Source organism: Aspergillus multicolor (genome assembly GCF_047715735.1).
Source record: "Aspergillus multicolor strain CBS 133.54 unplaced genomic scaffold BDW74scaffold_1, whole genome shotgun sequence".
Lineage (NCBI taxonomy): Eukaryota > Fungi > Ascomycota > Eurotiomycetes > Eurotiales > Aspergillaceae > Aspergillus > Aspergillus multicolor.
This window is the reverse complement of record NW_027395952.1, coordinates 2,151,889-2,166,514: the sequence shown is the minus strand read 5'-3', so window position 1 is coordinate 2,166,514 and position 14,626 is coordinate 2,151,889. Positions and strand designations below refer to the sequence as shown.

The 14,626-nt window shown below is 50.4% G+C and overlaps 6 protein-coding genes across 6 annotated transcripts; 4 read left to right on the top strand and 2 right to left on the bottom strand.

Moving 5' to 3' along the window:
* Window positions 1–39: 39 nt before the first annotated feature.
* On the bottom strand, window positions 40–3,905 carry BDW74DRAFT_7334 (uncharacterized protein). The gene is made up of 2 exons (XM_073733577.1): window positions 1,646–3,905; window positions 40–1,598 (listed from the first exon to the last, which is right to left on the bottom strand). Exons 1-2 carry the CDS (start codon window positions 3,776–3,778, stop codon window positions 273–275), a joined length of 3,459 nt encoding a protein of 1,152 aa, XP_073590019.1. The 5' UTR covers window positions 3,779–3,905; the 3' UTR covers window positions 40–272.
* A 782-nt stretch (window positions 3,906–4,687) lies between these two features.
* Window positions 4,688–5,070, bottom strand: BDW74DRAFT_172760 (uncharacterized protein; the record flags this gene model as incomplete). Its single annotated transcript, XM_073727643.1, has 3 exons — window positions 4,688–4,730; window positions 4,787–4,967; window positions 5,028–5,070. 3 exons carry the CDS (start codon window positions 5,068–5,070, stop codon window positions 4,688–4,690), a joined length of 267 nt encoding a protein of 88 aa, XP_073590018.1.
* Window positions 5,071–6,434: 1,364 nt separating this feature from the next.
* On the top strand, window positions 6,435–8,112 carry BDW74DRAFT_142727 (putative mannosylphosphorylation protein (Mnn4)). The gene is made up of 7 exons (XM_073722766.1): window positions 6,435–6,749; window positions 6,833–6,842; window positions 6,899–6,922; window positions 6,975–7,119; window positions 7,168–7,479; window positions 7,535–7,662; window positions 7,726–8,112. Exons 1-7 carry the CDS (start codon window positions 6,599–6,601, stop codon window positions 7,859–7,861), a joined length of 906 nt encoding a protein of 301 aa, XP_073590017.1. The 5' UTR covers window positions 6,435–6,598; the 3' UTR covers window positions 7,862–8,112.
* A 522-nt stretch (window positions 8,113–8,634) lies between these two features.
* BDW74DRAFT_7306 (putative C6 transcription factor) lies at window positions 8,635–11,659 on the top strand. Its single transcript, XM_073733567.1, has 2 exons — window positions 8,635–9,417; window positions 9,469–11,659. Exons 1-2 carry the CDS (start codon window positions 8,845–8,847, stop codon window positions 11,281–11,283), a joined length of 2,388 nt encoding a protein of 795 aa, XP_073590016.1. The 5' UTR covers window positions 8,635–8,844; the 3' UTR covers window positions 11,284–11,659.
* On the top strand, window positions 11,658–12,810 carry BDW74DRAFT_7294 (putative oligosaccharyl transferase subunit Dad1). The gene is made up of 3 exons (XM_073733561.1): window positions 11,658–12,071; window positions 12,151–12,329; window positions 12,405–12,810. The coding sequence occupies exons 1-3, from the start codon at window positions 11,793–11,795 to the stop codon at window positions 12,469–12,471; spliced, it is 525 nt and encodes a 174-aa protein (XP_073590015.1). The 5' UTR covers window positions 11,658–11,792; the 3' UTR covers window positions 12,472–12,810.
* BDW74DRAFT_7286 (uncharacterized protein) lies at window positions 12,811–13,597 on the top strand. Its single transcript, XM_073733560.1, has one exon. The coding sequence runs from the start codon at window positions 13,150–13,152 to the stop codon at window positions 13,543–13,545; it is 396 nt and encodes a 131-aa protein (XP_073590014.1). The 5' UTR covers window positions 12,811–13,149; the 3' UTR covers window positions 13,546–13,597.
* Window positions 13,598–14,626: the final 1,029 nt, after the last annotated feature.

The following is a 14,626-nucleotide window of genomic DNA, read 5'->3' as shown; positions in this document are numbered from 1 at the left end:
ATTATTCTCTAACTGCTAGTTTTACTACTCTTTCAAAGCCTTACATTTATCAAAAATGGCATAGAATATATATGTGTGTATATATCTGTTATTATCATGTCCGAGCGAGGTTCGCACGGCGATGCAGGAAGATAGAACCCCGGAACGCCGTATATAACCGCCTTGAAGAATAATTCAACCGGTAATCATTACGAGCTAAAAGCAAAGTCAAGCATCGGAAGCAAGTCTCAAGTAGACTATAAGAGAGTCATCCGTGTATACATCATAGCTCATCATTCGAAAGTCATTGAGATCTCGCCTTCGTCAGGGTCCGCCCACGCATTCTCTTCGAGAGCGAGCGCACCAGCCGCACCAACTGCGCCTACGGCGGCACCAGCACCAACACCAAGCACGCCGGGCGTTGTTGCCGATGATCGAAGAGCTGGTCGGGAATAAAAGGAGTTATCACTGGAGTAAGTGGGCGTTTCATACGACGAGAAGGAGCGCTGAGGTGGTTCATGGTAAGACGAATCAAATGTCATCTCGAATTCTTCCTCTTTAGGAGGTGGCGGGGGAGGAGACGGTGTCCTTTGCTGCGGAGTGTGGTTGGAAGACACTGCTGGAGGAGGCTGAGGTGGGCTTTGAACAGGCTTTTCGGCCTTCTTTCCCTCTGTTGACGAAGGCGTAGCAGGGGAATTCAGCGGCGGAGAATTGAGATCCAGCTTCATAGGTGGCAAGGTCGATTCAAGCTGTTTGACCTCCATCTGTTCCGAGGCTAATTCCGCTCTGATGGCATCAATATCAAAGAGTACGCTGCCGGCCGCGTTGCCGCTGCTCCCCGAGCTCTGAGGCGACTCGGGTTTAATCTCGTAATTCTCCCATGCCTTCTTCTGGGCCAGCTTCCCCCGCTTGAACAAGCCAAACCGTTTCTTCTCAGGCTTGGCTTCTGCTTCTCGGCGGGCTTCATCGATCTCACGTATCAGCTCTCGCTGTCGCTCAGCGTGGTTGTCAGGATCGGCGTCTTCAATCTCGGCAAATTCCTCGCTCAGAACCTCCCACCCAACGTGCTTCAGGAGACGAGGGATGGCTGCACGGTAATCCATGTGCCCGTTTACGAGCTTCGTCACATCGACGTTTTCAACGCCTCGAATGCCTTCAACTGGAGCCAACCCGGCCACTCGCATAATACCACCGCTAGTCGCACGGAACAAGTATCCCAGAATCCAGTCATTTGAAGCGTATCCGTTGACGAAGCGACCTGAAACCACACCTCGAGCTTTGATAAACTCATCTTTGTTTGCAACCACCGGTGATCCAAAAAGGTAAACGTTCTGCACTAGTCCATAAGCACCTTTGTGCGCAAGTTCCTTCAGACATGAAAAGATGACTCGCGCACCGAGGGAGTACCCAAGCAAAGTTACCGGCCGCTTGCCTAGGTTGTGATCCATCAAGGAGTCGGCCAGAATGAGCCCAGCCGCGGTGGCTCGTGCGAGCGAAACGTTCCATGGGTTATCAATGAGGTAAGAGAGCTTCGTGAGAACAAGAGGGAGTTGCAAGGATGCCATAAGAGCCGTAAGAATAGTACTTCCAAGCACCTGCTGCAACCCTTGGGTCAAGGCCTATTTGTGTCAGGATAGTAAAACCGTGCTTAGAAGTTGGGTCATACCTCTGTAGCCAAGATATTGATAGTTTCACCCATACTCTTGAGCATCTCGGGCTCCCACAAAACTGAGTAAATATCTCCCATGATAGGATCGACGGTACTGTACGGTAATCGGACATCGTCTACATTGCCGGTCATCCATCCGGACACCGTGACAATGAGGTTGAACCTTTTGTTGTTATGTAAAGGACGATACTCAAAAGTCTGGACCGCTCCTGTACGCCGATGAGAGGCTCTCAGCCCTATTGTACTCCCCGTCAAAGTAGCTCCAGATGCAATCAAAGCTGTACCACCAGCACCGCCTAAGAAGGCGCTGGTACCACCGACTCCAATGGTAGTGAATCCTGCAGCCAGACCAGCGCCAATGACTGGGGCTAGAAGGCCAGCGGAGAGACCAATCACCAAGCCTCCACCAACAGTGGCCAATCCCATGATCATGTACTTGGTTTTCAACGCCGACTTTCGACGCTTCTCCATATGCTCAGACTCATCCCAAGTTTCCTTCTCTGCATCCTCTTGCATCTCAAGAGCATCAATGACACGCTTCTCGAACTTGGCGATTTGTAGCCAAGAGACTTCCATCGAGGCTCCAACTTTTTCCAGTAGTGTTCGCGAGCGAGAGTCATAACTTGAGTCAGATATCAAGACAAGAAAAAGGTCACAGAGTACTGTCCATCGAATATCAATGTCAATTTTTTCAGATGTTGGCATGTGGGATGGTGTCTGAACTTCTGGAACGTCCTCCTCAAGGTCGTACGGTGGAGGAGAGTTGGATGCTGAAGATCGATTGGCATCAATAGATAGGCTAGACCGATTCTCGTCCCTCAGCTTGCCAGATGAAGAAGATAGGGATTTCTTTGGTTTGGCCTCTTCTGCCAGCGGATTCTTGACGCGAGCGTTCTCCATAAGTGGTCGAACTAGATCTTCAGGCTGAACACCGTGCTCGGCCAGCTGCTCGATCATCACTTGTTCCGCGGTGTTAATATCCATGTGAGAGTACAACCTAGTCATCATGGCCTGGCCCCAGCCTCGTGTTGAGTCAACGGCCTTTTGCTTTCGTTTCTTCGTGCCTTTGGTTACCGGGGCTCTCTCCATATCCATCACCATAGCAAAAATGGTCAATCGGGTAACCCCTACATACGCTATCCTCTGGCTCTCGGTCAAGAGATCTTTCGTAGCTTGCAGCTGGCTTAGGGTATCACGAAGTTCCTCTCCTTCCACCCCAGCAGCAGTCGCGGCCGTTTCCCTGAAAAGGTAGCTTGTATCTTCATCCATACTGTTGATGGAGTCTTCGTCGTCGTCTAGTTGTACCCTGGTGTAGCCTTTTCCAGCCCCTCCAAGACCTTGATATACCGCTTCCTCATCCTCTTGCTTAGCACCACGGGCAATTAGTCGCCCGTAGTCGTCGTAGAGATCGAACTCGTCCAAAGCGGTCATTTCCTTCCACTCCCCATCATCACTTTCCTCATGTTTGTCCTCTTCTATCTCTTTATGTTCGTTGAGCCGCTGGTGCGACCACTCCGACATAGGGATATCGCTCCCTAGCGCGGGCTTAGACCGCAATGACGCAGTGTCATGCGCAGGTGTTTCTGTATAGGGCGGAGGCGGTTCGGCATGCGAGTCTGGGAATGCGGCCTCTGGCTCATGCTTCTCAGTCGTAGAGGCCGTCGGTCCATCCGGTACGGTTATCTCACGCTCGTTTCTTGTAGGAGTTGGAGACCGATGTTCCTCCTCTTGACGGTCCACCGGTGACTTGCTCTCAATATCTGCCTCTTTTACAGGATTCTTCTCGATGGGCGGCTCCGCGGATGTGGTACGGCTATCCATGCCAGAGGCGGTCTCCTCGGCATCATGGAACTGGTCCTCTCCCACTGGTGATTCGGTGTCTCGTCGGGGCGGTTTGGGACGCGAGCGAATCGGTAACCCGAAATCATCGAATTCCTGTTCGGACTTATCATTTTTGTCCGTAGTTGGTTTTTCTACCGTCGTGCCCTGCTGCGGGTTGTCATTTTCCTTGTTGTCGCCAGCTTTCGGCGCATTGACGTTTTCCGGCGACGGCTCGTGGGAGGGGGCCGAGGTACGTGAGGGCCGATCGACAGGAAGGTCGTCAACGCTGGAAGCTGGGCCAGAGCTCATTCTTCATCGAAATGAACTCAGATGTTGTCTCCGAGATAGCTCTAGTCCTTTGTTTTCCCCAATTGGTACCCCCGTCTGACTTCCGAGACAATGATACGTATCATATGACCCATCCGCGCAAACGGCCACCCTAAGTAGTTTCCGACTCTTCCTTTGAGGGTCTGGTTTCTAATGCTGGTAGTGTCGGCTCTGGGATGCGGTCAAGATTCCGACTGACGAAGGTGAAGGTGTTCAAGTTGGAGAGGTGGATCCGAAAAGGGGCGGGTTCGAATGTTCAACACGACGACAAATGGTTGATAGGCAGCGGAGGCTGTTGATGGGTGCCTGAATAGTCAGCAGTGTACCGAGATGTGAATAAAGAGAGAATAGATCCGAAGTTCTTTACCTTTTCATGCAGAGACCGCCTCAAAGGTTGATGTTCCAATCGAGGGGTGCGGATGAAGTTCCTCTGAAAACGGCGATCCATTGAATCAATCAAAGCAGACGTGGGTCAAAGCATCGAGCCACGCCGAACAAAAACCACATTATTTATTCAGGCCTTTTGGTACATACAGTTTCATGATCTACAAATTGCGGAGAATGTTTCTGCTAAGTGGATTTCAGGCAATCTACGGAATACAATTCTACGACCGTGCATGACTATTAGCAGCCACAGCCGAGAACTACTAAGTACACCACCCTGGCCTGGATTGAACAATCAAGATCCGCCTGTCTTTTAAGCTACCATATGAAGCAGCAACTTGGTTATGTATGTTTCTATGAGAGCTATTTCAAGTATCATCCCTTATTAGATAAAGCATTTGCTCCCTCCATGCTCCCTCAATTTTACAATCCCAGGCCTTCGAGCTAAGCTGAAGAACTCCCGGTGAACATGCGCTGGGACTTGGATACCACAAGGCAGTTGTGCGCTTAAACAACTCCGGAGGGATTCCCTCTTCTAAGGCCATCAACCCTGCAAGCATCACGTTAGTGAGATAGTCACGGATAAGGAATCCGGCCATGACATACATGCTACTCGAAGCACCGCCGCCTTCAACATTCACCTTCTCTGTGCTTGCCTTTTCCCTTTCCTGTAGACCCGATGCCTTGTTTCTATCGTAATGTACCCCCTCTGCTAATCTTGACTCATTGTTGTGGTGCGCATTCTCGATATCTTCACCTCTAGACTTGTAGTTGTCTATGAGGGCACCTGTAGCAATCACTACTCAGTTGTCCGTCCCATCGATGGTTCCGCTTGCCGATAACTCACCTGTAGAAGGCTCTTTCTTGGATAGTTCCGGCAAATGGGGCATTGTGAATGTACGGTGTGGACTCGGTTGAATTGCTAGTTCGTTGATGGTCGACTCCGCGAGTTTATATACTTCGTCTGCATTGATGAAATTAAACGTCATACGGTCGCCACCTCCGCAAAGAAATGTTTCAAATATCGGAGATCTACATTGCTTGGCTTTAACTCGATATCAAATATATACTGTCACGGCTCTTGGCAATGGCATGATCTATACGGGGTAATATTCCATGCGCATCGATCTATGGATCATGATGACTGATGGTCCGTATATAAAGCGCTGCCTTGCTTGGAGAGGAAGGGTACTGGCGGACACCCTGTGAACTTGGAGACGAGGTGTACTCTAATGCTCTAAAGGATAGATTGCATATGCCGTATGTATTTTGGTTCTGACAACCTCAACGTCGAGAGTATAGAAGATTTGAGCTCCACAACCCTGTGCAGGCATAACCCTATAGACCAGATTGCCGTGTCCAGTTTGTCTTTATCCAGACTGGCATATGCCAATATGGCCGTTGATAATCTTTTACTAGACGGCTTCCTCTGTATGCTGGACCTCTTCGGAGCGTAAAGTTACCGGTCGAAGGCGTTTACCCTTGGCTTACATGAGGTATAGAGCTGTGCTATGGTTATATCAAGCCAGAACTCTTGTACAGTTAGTAAATCGTCTAGTGGCTGGTGTTTCTAACCAGTCTGTCGTTCCAGAAACAACTTTAGGCTACACCGTTTGGCCTGCATGTAACCAATGCCTACCTGTTTCAACAGCCACGCTATTTGACCATAATCCTAGGTGCGGCTAATGAGACAGGTAACCGTCGACTATGTAGCCAGAGGGCGTATATTCTGTGGTAGTGCTGCTCTCCGCTGGAATACTCCGTATAGATCTCTGTTGGTGATAAGCAGGGGAATATGACTCGCTATATGGATCCAATTGGATTATCTTCGGTCAGCCAAGAGATTTGCATTCGTCTCCAGTGGAGCATGTCACAGTCTGTCAGATCTGCTGCTGGGATCGGTCGGCGAAGCCCGGCGTTTCAGCTCGGTTCTGAAGAACAGGCCCCCACAGCTAGCAACTTGCATACTTTGTGAGCAAAAAAATATGGTTATAGTTTACAGATTCAGGGGAAACCTGGGGTATAAAATCACGTTAAGGTTAAGGATGAAATCATACCAAGAACAAGCACAAGAAATCATGGCTGCACGGCCCACAGGGCTGAGCCAGTCACAGTCCACGGACTGGGCTCCAGCAAGGCAAAGCACACGACACCCACCCCAGCAGGGCTTAGCCTGTCCTCGCGAGATTGGGGGCGCCCAGTTTGGCGCTCCTCAGCCTTCTACCTAAATACGTATCATCCCGCGCTGACGATTCTCCTCTTATCCATTTGCAACATCCCAATTATTCTTATCCATTCCTATGTTTACCTTCCAGACAGAAACTCGGCGCGTTGTATAACTGCGTGTCTCCGCATGAAATCGCAGTGATCCCGAGAAGAGTGAAGACCATAACGTGCCGGAGTGCCGGTTTTCCCGCAATGCGGTTGTCGACATACCCTATCATTTTCGCCCTCTGCGGGCTGCTATCATTGACCAGGGGTGATGGCGAGGTTACTTTCGAAGATGTGAGAGACAAATTGCCCAAAACTTACAGCGGGCAAGGAGGTGAACCGGGCCCAAAATATTTCAGTGAGTTAACTCCGGAGCTTGCGCGTCTACTCCGTAGCCGCACTCGATTACCCACAGAGGCTATGTTGCTAACTGGACACCAGAGGAATCTTCGTATGTTTTTCTTCAGGTCTCGGAGACTTCAAATACTAATTAGCAATTACTATCAGCTTTCATTATCACTATGATGGGCGGTTCGTGCACCACTATACCATTCGAAATGACACCGGACTGATACCGTCGCAGATTCGCTGAGAGCACCCTCCCCGAAGAAGAAACCCTTCCTCACTTGTCCGCGCTCATTCAAACATACTTATCAACAATGGCCGATCTCGGCGCCGAAACATGGATAATGCACGGTTCGCTTCTGGCTTGGTGGTGGAATCAGAAGGTGACATAGTCTTAAGGTGTGCTTGCAGAACTATGCTGATTAGATCAGATCTTTCCCTGGGACAACGACCTCGATGTCCAGATTAGCGAACCGACGATCCACTTCCTCGCAGACTACTATAATATGACCGAGCATCATTTTGATCTTCCTGATGTCGAAGGCGGGCGCACCTACCTCCTCGAAATCAACCCTCAATATGTCGTCAGGTCGAAGCTAGATAAAGCGAATGTGATTGATGGGAGGTGGATTGATACTTCTTCTGGATTATTTATTGACATTACCGCTGTGCGGGCGGATGACCAACGCCGAGCGAACGGTGAACCCGGCGCTCTGATGTGCAAGGACCGCCACAATTTCGATGTTCGTACTTTTTTGAATTTCCCGGCTGGTCAGAAAGAGACTCACCCTCATTTAGGAGTCCGAGATCTACCCTCTCCGGAACAGCTACTTCGAAGATGTCCCGGCCAAGATCCCGTACGCATATACCAAGCTTCTTCAAGACGAGTACGGCGCCAAAGCCCTAACCAAAACCAACTACCAAGGGTATGTCATGCCCTAACAACTTCTGTTCGCTCTCTGAAGATCCAATGCTGATTCACTCTACAGTCATGAGTTCAACGAGCAGACAAGCATTTGGGAGAAGATCAAAAACCATAAGCTTCTGGCTCGCCGACGGAACGTGTCCAAGATCCCAGTTCGAACCACGACCCTTCATCGTTTATATAGCCCGCCCGACAACTAGGGCTTTAACGATCGTTTCGTTCTTTGACCGCAAACTCAATTATATATAATGAGGACTTGCATATACCCGGCGTTTGTGACTTTCCAAAATCTTGAAGTTATATTGGCGATGTTTCTTAGACTCTTGCGCGGTGGCTTCTTATAGGCCCTTTTCGTCTGGATATCTCTGCTACGATGTACCGTATGGTTTCAATATAATGATGACTTGCCGATTGACGTCTATACCTGCTGTATTATACCCTGATACTGTGAATCTCTCAAATACATGACCCCTGTCATTTTAATTCGACCTAGCTCCGGCTCTAAGTTTTATAGTGGCTGAGGCCAAGGACTAGGGTTGAAAGAAACCCCGTAATCCGTCCTCATTCTCTTAATACTTATGGTGCGATGGATGATGATTCAACGGCATCCAAAATTTGCACGACTCGCAAAAATGAGATACTTCAACAGAAAGCTTTGTCACGTTCACAGTCGGCCCAACTCCTGGAGCCGCTGAGCATCTCAAACCTAAAGCCTAGGGATACTCCCACCGCAGGACGTCAAAGTCGCATGTCCAAGTCAATGCTCCGGAATGCAGCTTTCAAAAGATATCCAAGACCTTATTGGCTGCATCGGTCAACCCCCACTGACAGCTGTTTGAACTGCGGGGGAAAACGTTGGAGCAGGGCCAGCAGGCCAATGAAAATCGCCCCACGCTGAGATAACATGCGAAGATCTACCCACTTTTCTTTGTTCAGCTTTCCCAAAATCTCGGGGATCGCTGTCCTAACCTTCGGGCCTCAAAAGAGTCATTCACTTATCATCTATATAGACAAGGTCGGTAGCGAAGAATGCAGTAGCGAAGTTAAGTTCAGCTGCCGTGCTGCACCTTCCCTGCTGTGTTTCTCTCACGTATCCTCCGTCTCTACTTCTTACATACCCCCGCTCTGTACATCTGTACATTGACGATGTGACACGGCCGTGGTTCATATTAACCTTATCATCATGTCTTTTTCTCCCCCTGCAGCCAACTTAGGAAAACCTCCGTCAACTTCGTTTCTGGCTGGCGGTGGGAATGAGAATGCTCCTCCGGCCCATCAAGGTACCCAGAACAATGCCTCTCATCACGACCCATCAGCCGTGCGGAGCTGCATAACTTGCCGTCGAAGGAAGGTTCGTTGCAACAAAAGGTCTCCATGCTCGAACTGCGTCAGAGCAGGCGTCGAATGTGTCTTCCCCCCACCAGGCCGAGCCGCACGCAAGTTGAAACGGCCTCCTGCTGAAAACGAAGCCCTACTTTCAAGATTGCGGCAACTTGAAAACTTGGTCGAAGCAGCTATTGCAAACCCGAATGCTCAGCCATCGCCACCTCAGCAGCAAGGTGATCGTTCGAGCGGTGACCAAGCTAAGCATCCTCAACCACCCCAGGACGTGGGCGCGAGTGATGCCCAAAAATGTCCAGTGACCGGACGCCAGATTCTATTGCCTCCATTGGAGCACGAATTTGGAAGACTCGTTATTGAAGATAACCGGAGTCGGTACGTGAGTAATCGGTTCTGGGCAAGTCTCGGGGACCAGGTAGGTTATCTTAGCTCTGCTTACGCTCTCTCTATGTGCTGACTGAACTAGATCGAAGAACTGCAGGATATCCTTGATCATTCATCCTCCGACGATGACGACTCTCCGTCTCCCGGGCCATCTAGTTACTCTACAGCGCATGATGGGATGCTGTTCGGTTTCTATTCTCTTGCGCACTCCCTGCAGAGTTTCCATCCACCCCCAAGCAAGGTCCCAGTGCTCTGGAATATCTATGCCGAAAATGTCAAGCCACTATTACCTGTGGTCTACGGTCCTGCCGCTCAACAGCTGTTCGCAACAGCCGCTCGTACTCCGGACGTTTTGGACAAAAATAATGAGGCCTTGCTCCTCTCTATGTACTTTGCCGCCATTGTCAGCATGTCAGCCGAGCAGTGTATAGCTCGGCTAGGAGAAGCTCGTGATACCCTTGTCAGCCGTTACCGCTTCGCTGTGGAGCAAGCGCTGTCCAAAGCCGGTCTTATGAATACCCAGAGTCTAACGCTGATGCAAGCTGCGGTGATATTCTTGAATGCTGTCCGTCGAGATGATGACACCAAGTTTGTGTGGTCCATGTCCGCTCTTATACTCCGCCTGGCACAAGGGCTCGGCTTGCACCGAGATGGAAAGAATTTTGATTTGAAGCCATTCGATGCCGAGATGCGACGAAGATTATGGTGGCATGTTATCCTACTTGACCTTCGATCGTCCGAGGACCACGGGACGGATGTTCAGATCCATGACCAGATGTTTGATACCAGACTTCCGCTGAATGTCAACGAGAGCGACCTCTCTCCTGACGCGAAAGAACGCGCTAAGCCAAGAGTGGGATTTACGGACATGACATTCTTCCTCATAAGGTGTGACATATGCTATGCCCTTCGGCGAGTGGCATATACATGCCCTAACACGAGTGGTGCGGTCTCTGGACCCACTCCAGATAACTGCCCCAATGTTGTACAAACTGTCAACATGCACATCGAGGAGCAATATCTGAAGCACTGTGACATGTCCGATCCGATACAATGGATTAGTGCAACTGTTGCGCGCCTCGTTCTCACGAAGATGTGGCTCGTGATACATCATCCGATAACACGCTCTGATCTCGACTCCCAGATTAGCCATGAGTCCCGGGAAAGTCTGTTCATCACTTCCATCGAGGTTACCGAATTTGCGCGCCTAATCAAGGAAGACGAGAATACACAGAAGTGGAGCTGGATGTTCGACGCTCATATGCAATGGCATGCCATAGCGATGGTACTGTCTGAACTCTGTGTTCGCCCATTGAGTCCATTGACAGACCGCGCATGGGTAGCTGTGACAACAGTCTATGACGACTGGCTCCAAACCGCAAAGCAGCGGAAGGGTATGCTTTGGAGACCCCTCGCCAAGCTTATGAAACGTGCAGGCGCGTTGAGAAAGAGGCAGTTAGCGGAGCTTGAAAGCAACCATGTTCTCGCCCGGAGCACAATGACCGATCTTACAGGTTCAGACGGACCAGGACCGGTTCAGCCTTCCATAGGATCGCCCTTTTCATCCCACTTCCCGGAGCACTCAAGACTGGTCGCTGCTGCACCTCCAATGGGCCTAGTCTCTTCCCAACCACAAGGCCCGCTGGGCTTTGACATCAGCGAAGGTCCAATGGGTGTCCTGAGTTCATTGTTTCCTGGAGGCAACTTCTTCGCCACCCCTGAGAGCCTAAGCAACTCAACAACAATGTCTAACGAACAAACAAACGGAACCCCCCAAGAAATTAATAACCCGGGAGCCAACTACCAGGAATGGGACCAAGTGCTACGGGACTTTCAGCTCGACATGCAGGAAATGCAGGGTAATCCCTTGAGTGACATTACCGGATGGGTGACTTGATCCTGCTTCGGTTGTATCGATGGAATGAATACTTGTTATCCACCATCTAAACATATCATAAAACCGGCTGCAACCAATAGTATGATACTCCCCTCTCTGTCTTTTATAGCCATTGGGCTCTACATTGTCTATAAGGCCATGTGGCCATGTACGAAGTACCTTTTCTGCGATTATAGCCTGTCCCAGTACCCTGGATTCTCATGGTATAACGATGCTTTAAGGATCATTCGAGAACTACAATATACTCTCAGTTATATACTGCTCCTAATTCGTACTTCTAATTCATCTTAGTTTCCCTTGAATAAGCTGGTGGTATACTTCGCAGGTCACGTGAAACCCATTCACTATTCGAGTGGAGGACAACTTGCCATAGCTCCAGACCACCTCGTCCTCTTATCTTAACCAATTCAATCGAACCATTTGCAGGTTTCTGTTGTTGACTTTTTCCATCAATACTGAACGTACTCGAGAATCTATTGTCTCCAAGAAATCAACCAAAACCACCAACAATGCCCTCCAAACGCTCCTCCGCAACACCCTCATCCTCCTCCGCACCGGCGGCCTCCCCATTCGCATCATCATCGGGCACTTCAACACCACTACCGACCCTCTCCTCCGGTCCCAAGACGCTCTCCGCAAACTCCTCCGTCTCCGATATCGCCGTCCATGTCTGGCAACAGTACCTCACCACCACGCCGCAGCGTACTCTACTCCTAGACGCCTTCATGGCCTTCCTTGTCCTTGTCGGCGGTGTCCAGTTTGCTTATTGTGTGCTAGCGGGAAACTACGTATGTCGCCTACCTTGATAATTTCCCCTTCGCTGTTCTCGAATCCATTCCATGATTGCTGACACTATACTGCTGACAGCCCTTCAACGCCTTCCTCAGCGGGTTCTGTGCTGCAGTCGGACAATTCGTTCTCACGGCTAGCTTGCGCATGCAGACGAGTTCGCCGGAGGGTGCTTCGGGCGTGGTTAAAGGGAAGACGGGCAAGGTTGCTATTGCTGGTCGTGCTGAGGGCGCAGACGGTGGCATTTCGCATGAGAGGTGAGATTCTCGCTTCTTTCCCGCGTGGTTTTGGAGTTGCGGTATGCTAATTGATGTGCTCGTTGCGACGCACAGGGCGTTCGCGGATTACATCTTCGGCAGCCTGATTCTGCATTTCTTCTGTATTAACTTTATTAACTAAGGTTCCTGAGGTGTGGGCGGTATGTCAGGTTACGGATCGTCGTTTATCGGGATGCGTCGTCTTTTTATGAGGGGATATAGTGCTGGCGGTAAGGTTATCTGTGGTGAAGGTCACAGAATATGTCCCTGGCGGAACTGTTCTGTGGTGGTCTTACGAGACAAAATATGTCATTATCGGTATCCCTCCGGCGTGGAGGCGATATAGTGTTTGTATGTTGTAGCATAGCGACCTTATACTTATATCTCATTTATTCAGAGCTCATTAACAGATATGAGCGAGAACCGGTGTCACGAAAACAAAATGCCTTGGGGTATATACTATACACAAATCATCTAAAACTATATTTAATTCTCATTTCCCAACGGGATCTGTTCTAACTGATTCCCCTTGACCATAGCCAGCGGTTTAGTTCAAGCTATAGGCTTGTACAACTTCTCCGGCCCGGGTCCAGATAGCCGTGCAATTCAATCTGATGCGCGGCAGTACCAATTCAACCTTATGAGCAACTCGCATGAGCCCACAGTCTATGGACGGCGGGGGGATTGCGTGCTGGGCATAAACTGTGTACACTGTTGCCCAGAAGTGTGCATATATTGAGCAGCGGCGGTGACACCTTTAGCTTATCGACGCTGCGAAGGTATAGACTGGCGACGGTGATAGTCAGATGGAGAAAGCGAGATGACGAGTACGGAGTACGCACTCAGTGCACTGTCGCTAGCCCCTCAGAACGCGCGTCCCGGCTTGCGCTTAATTTGCGGCTTTTTCACCACACTGCCTCCACCTCCACCTCCACCACCACCTGAGGCTCCGTTCCGGTTTGGCGTAGACGAAGCCGTCAAGCCGCCGCCAACCTTCCTGCCCGCACCGGCCGGCCTGCGAACAGCAGACCCAAATCCGACACCAGGTCTTTTACCGCCGACTTCGACCTCATTCTTGCGTCTCGAGGACTCGGTCTTCTCCTGCTCGCGCTGTTTCTCTGCCGCGGCGCGCTCGCGGTCCGCGGCCATCTGCGACTCGATCTCCATGCGCCGGTTGAACTCTTGCTCTGTGACGCGGCGTTCGCGGTGCGAGTAGCCTTTTTCTTTGACACTGTAGAAGACACCTCCTAGTTCGGCGAGCCACTGGGATATGTTAGTTGAAGTCTGGTTTAAGGGGGGGAGAGGCTTACGTGTGGGTCGACAGCGGTGACAGTAGACATGTATTCTTTGCTGGTGAGAATGAGTTCGTGGTAGACGACGTACTCGGGCACATATCCTAAACCGTAAAGCGCACTGGTCGGATGAAGCGCCATAGTGACGCTAGTACGGAGGTTAATAAACTCGCCGATACCCTTGACCCTCGCGGCTTGATGGTAAAAGCCTGAGCAGATGCACTTGCGGATCTCGTCCCAGTCTGTCCCGCAGGAGATGAGAGGCATCTTCTGCATGACCATGATATCGTTGAGCTGTTCGCGTACTTCCTTGGCGCGGCGGAGAGTCTTCGCGTGCAGGAAGTGCTTTATGCACCAGTGGTCTGAGTAGCCATTTGACTTCCATTGTGTGTAGACGTGTAAGAGGGTTAAGTGATCTGATTCTGGGACGAAGAACTTCTCGCGCGCTGCATCGGATTCTTCTTGCCGCTCTTTCGGGCGGTAGAACACGTTTGGCACTGAGAGCATTGAGACGACAGTGAGCATCTCCTCGCTGCAGCCGTATTGTTCTGCAGCTGTAATAATGAGTTTTGCGAGCGGAGGGTCCATTGGGAAGGGGGTCATTTGGCGTCCCAGTGGGGTGAGGTCGCCTAGGTTGTCGAGAGCGCCTAGGGACCATAGTTCGAAGAGAGAGGTGGAAATCGTTTCTTGAGGTGGAGGGTCCATGAAGTCAAAGTCGAGTAAATCTTTCACGCCGAGGGATTTGAGGAGGAGGACTGTGTTTGAAAGGCTGGTTCGTTGGATTTCTGGAATAGTTTGCAGATACAGCTCGTTCTTGTAGGCCACCTCCGTATAAAGTCGATATGCTTTACCAGGTCCAGTTCTACCAGCTCTTCCTGAGCGCTGGTTGGCATTGGCCTGAGAGATCGGTGTGATTTGAAGCGTGTCCATACCCATTTTAGGGTTATACACCTTCAGTTTCGAGTAACCCGAATCCACCACAAACATGATACCGTCTACCGTCAG

What these genes read in the sequence shown, in the direction of transcription:
- BDW74DRAFT_7334 (XM_073733577.1), bottom strand. Translation starts at nt 3,778, where the DNA reads ATGAGCTCTGGCCCAGCTTCCAGCGTTGACGACCTTCCTGTCGATCGG. An exon ending in TCAATATCTTGGCTACAGAG is followed by an intron (nt 1,599 to 1,645) that starts GTATGACCCAAC and finishes TGACACAAATAG; the next exon opens with GCCTTGACCCAAGGGTTGCA.
- BDW74DRAFT_142727 (XM_073722766.1), top strand. Translation starts at nt 6,599, where the DNA reads ATGCGGTTGTCGACATACCCTATCATTTTCGCCCTCTGCGGGCTGCTA. An exon ending in CTTGGTGGTGGAATCAGAAG is followed by an intron (nt 7,120 to 7,167) that starts GTGACATAGTCT and finishes TGATTAGATCAG; the next exon opens with ATCTTTCCCTGGGACAACGA. An exon ending in ACCAAAACCAACTACCAAGG is followed by an intron (nt 7,663 to 7,725) that starts GTATGTCATGCC and finishes TTCACTCTACAG; the next exon opens with TCATGAGTTCAACGAGCAGA.
- BDW74DRAFT_7306 (XM_073733567.1), top strand. Translation starts at nt 8,845, where the DNA reads ATGTCTTTTTCTCCCCCTGCAGCCAACTTAGGAAAACCTCCGTCAACT. An exon ending in GGGCAAGTCTCGGGGACCAG is followed by an intron (nt 9,418 to 9,468) that starts GTAGGTTATCTT and finishes TGACTGAACTAG; the next exon opens with ATCGAAGAACTGCAGGATAT.
- BDW74DRAFT_7294 (XM_073733561.1), top strand. Translation starts at nt 11,793, where the DNA reads ATGCCCTCCAAACGCTCCTCCGCAACACCCTCATCCTCCTCCGCACCG. An exon ending in GTGTGCTAGCGGGAAACTAC is followed by an intron (nt 12,072 to 12,150) that starts GTATGTCGCCTA and finishes TACTGCTGACAG; the next exon opens with CCCTTCAACGCCTTCCTCAG. An exon ending in GGTGGCATTTCGCATGAGAG is followed by an intron (nt 12,330 to 12,404) that starts GTGAGATTCTCG and finishes TGCGACGCACAG; the next exon opens with GGCGTTCGCGGATTACATCT.
- BDW74DRAFT_7286 (XM_073733560.1), top strand. Translation starts at nt 13,150, where the DNA reads ATGACGAGTACGGAGTACGCACTCAGTGCACTGTCGCTAGCCCCTCAG.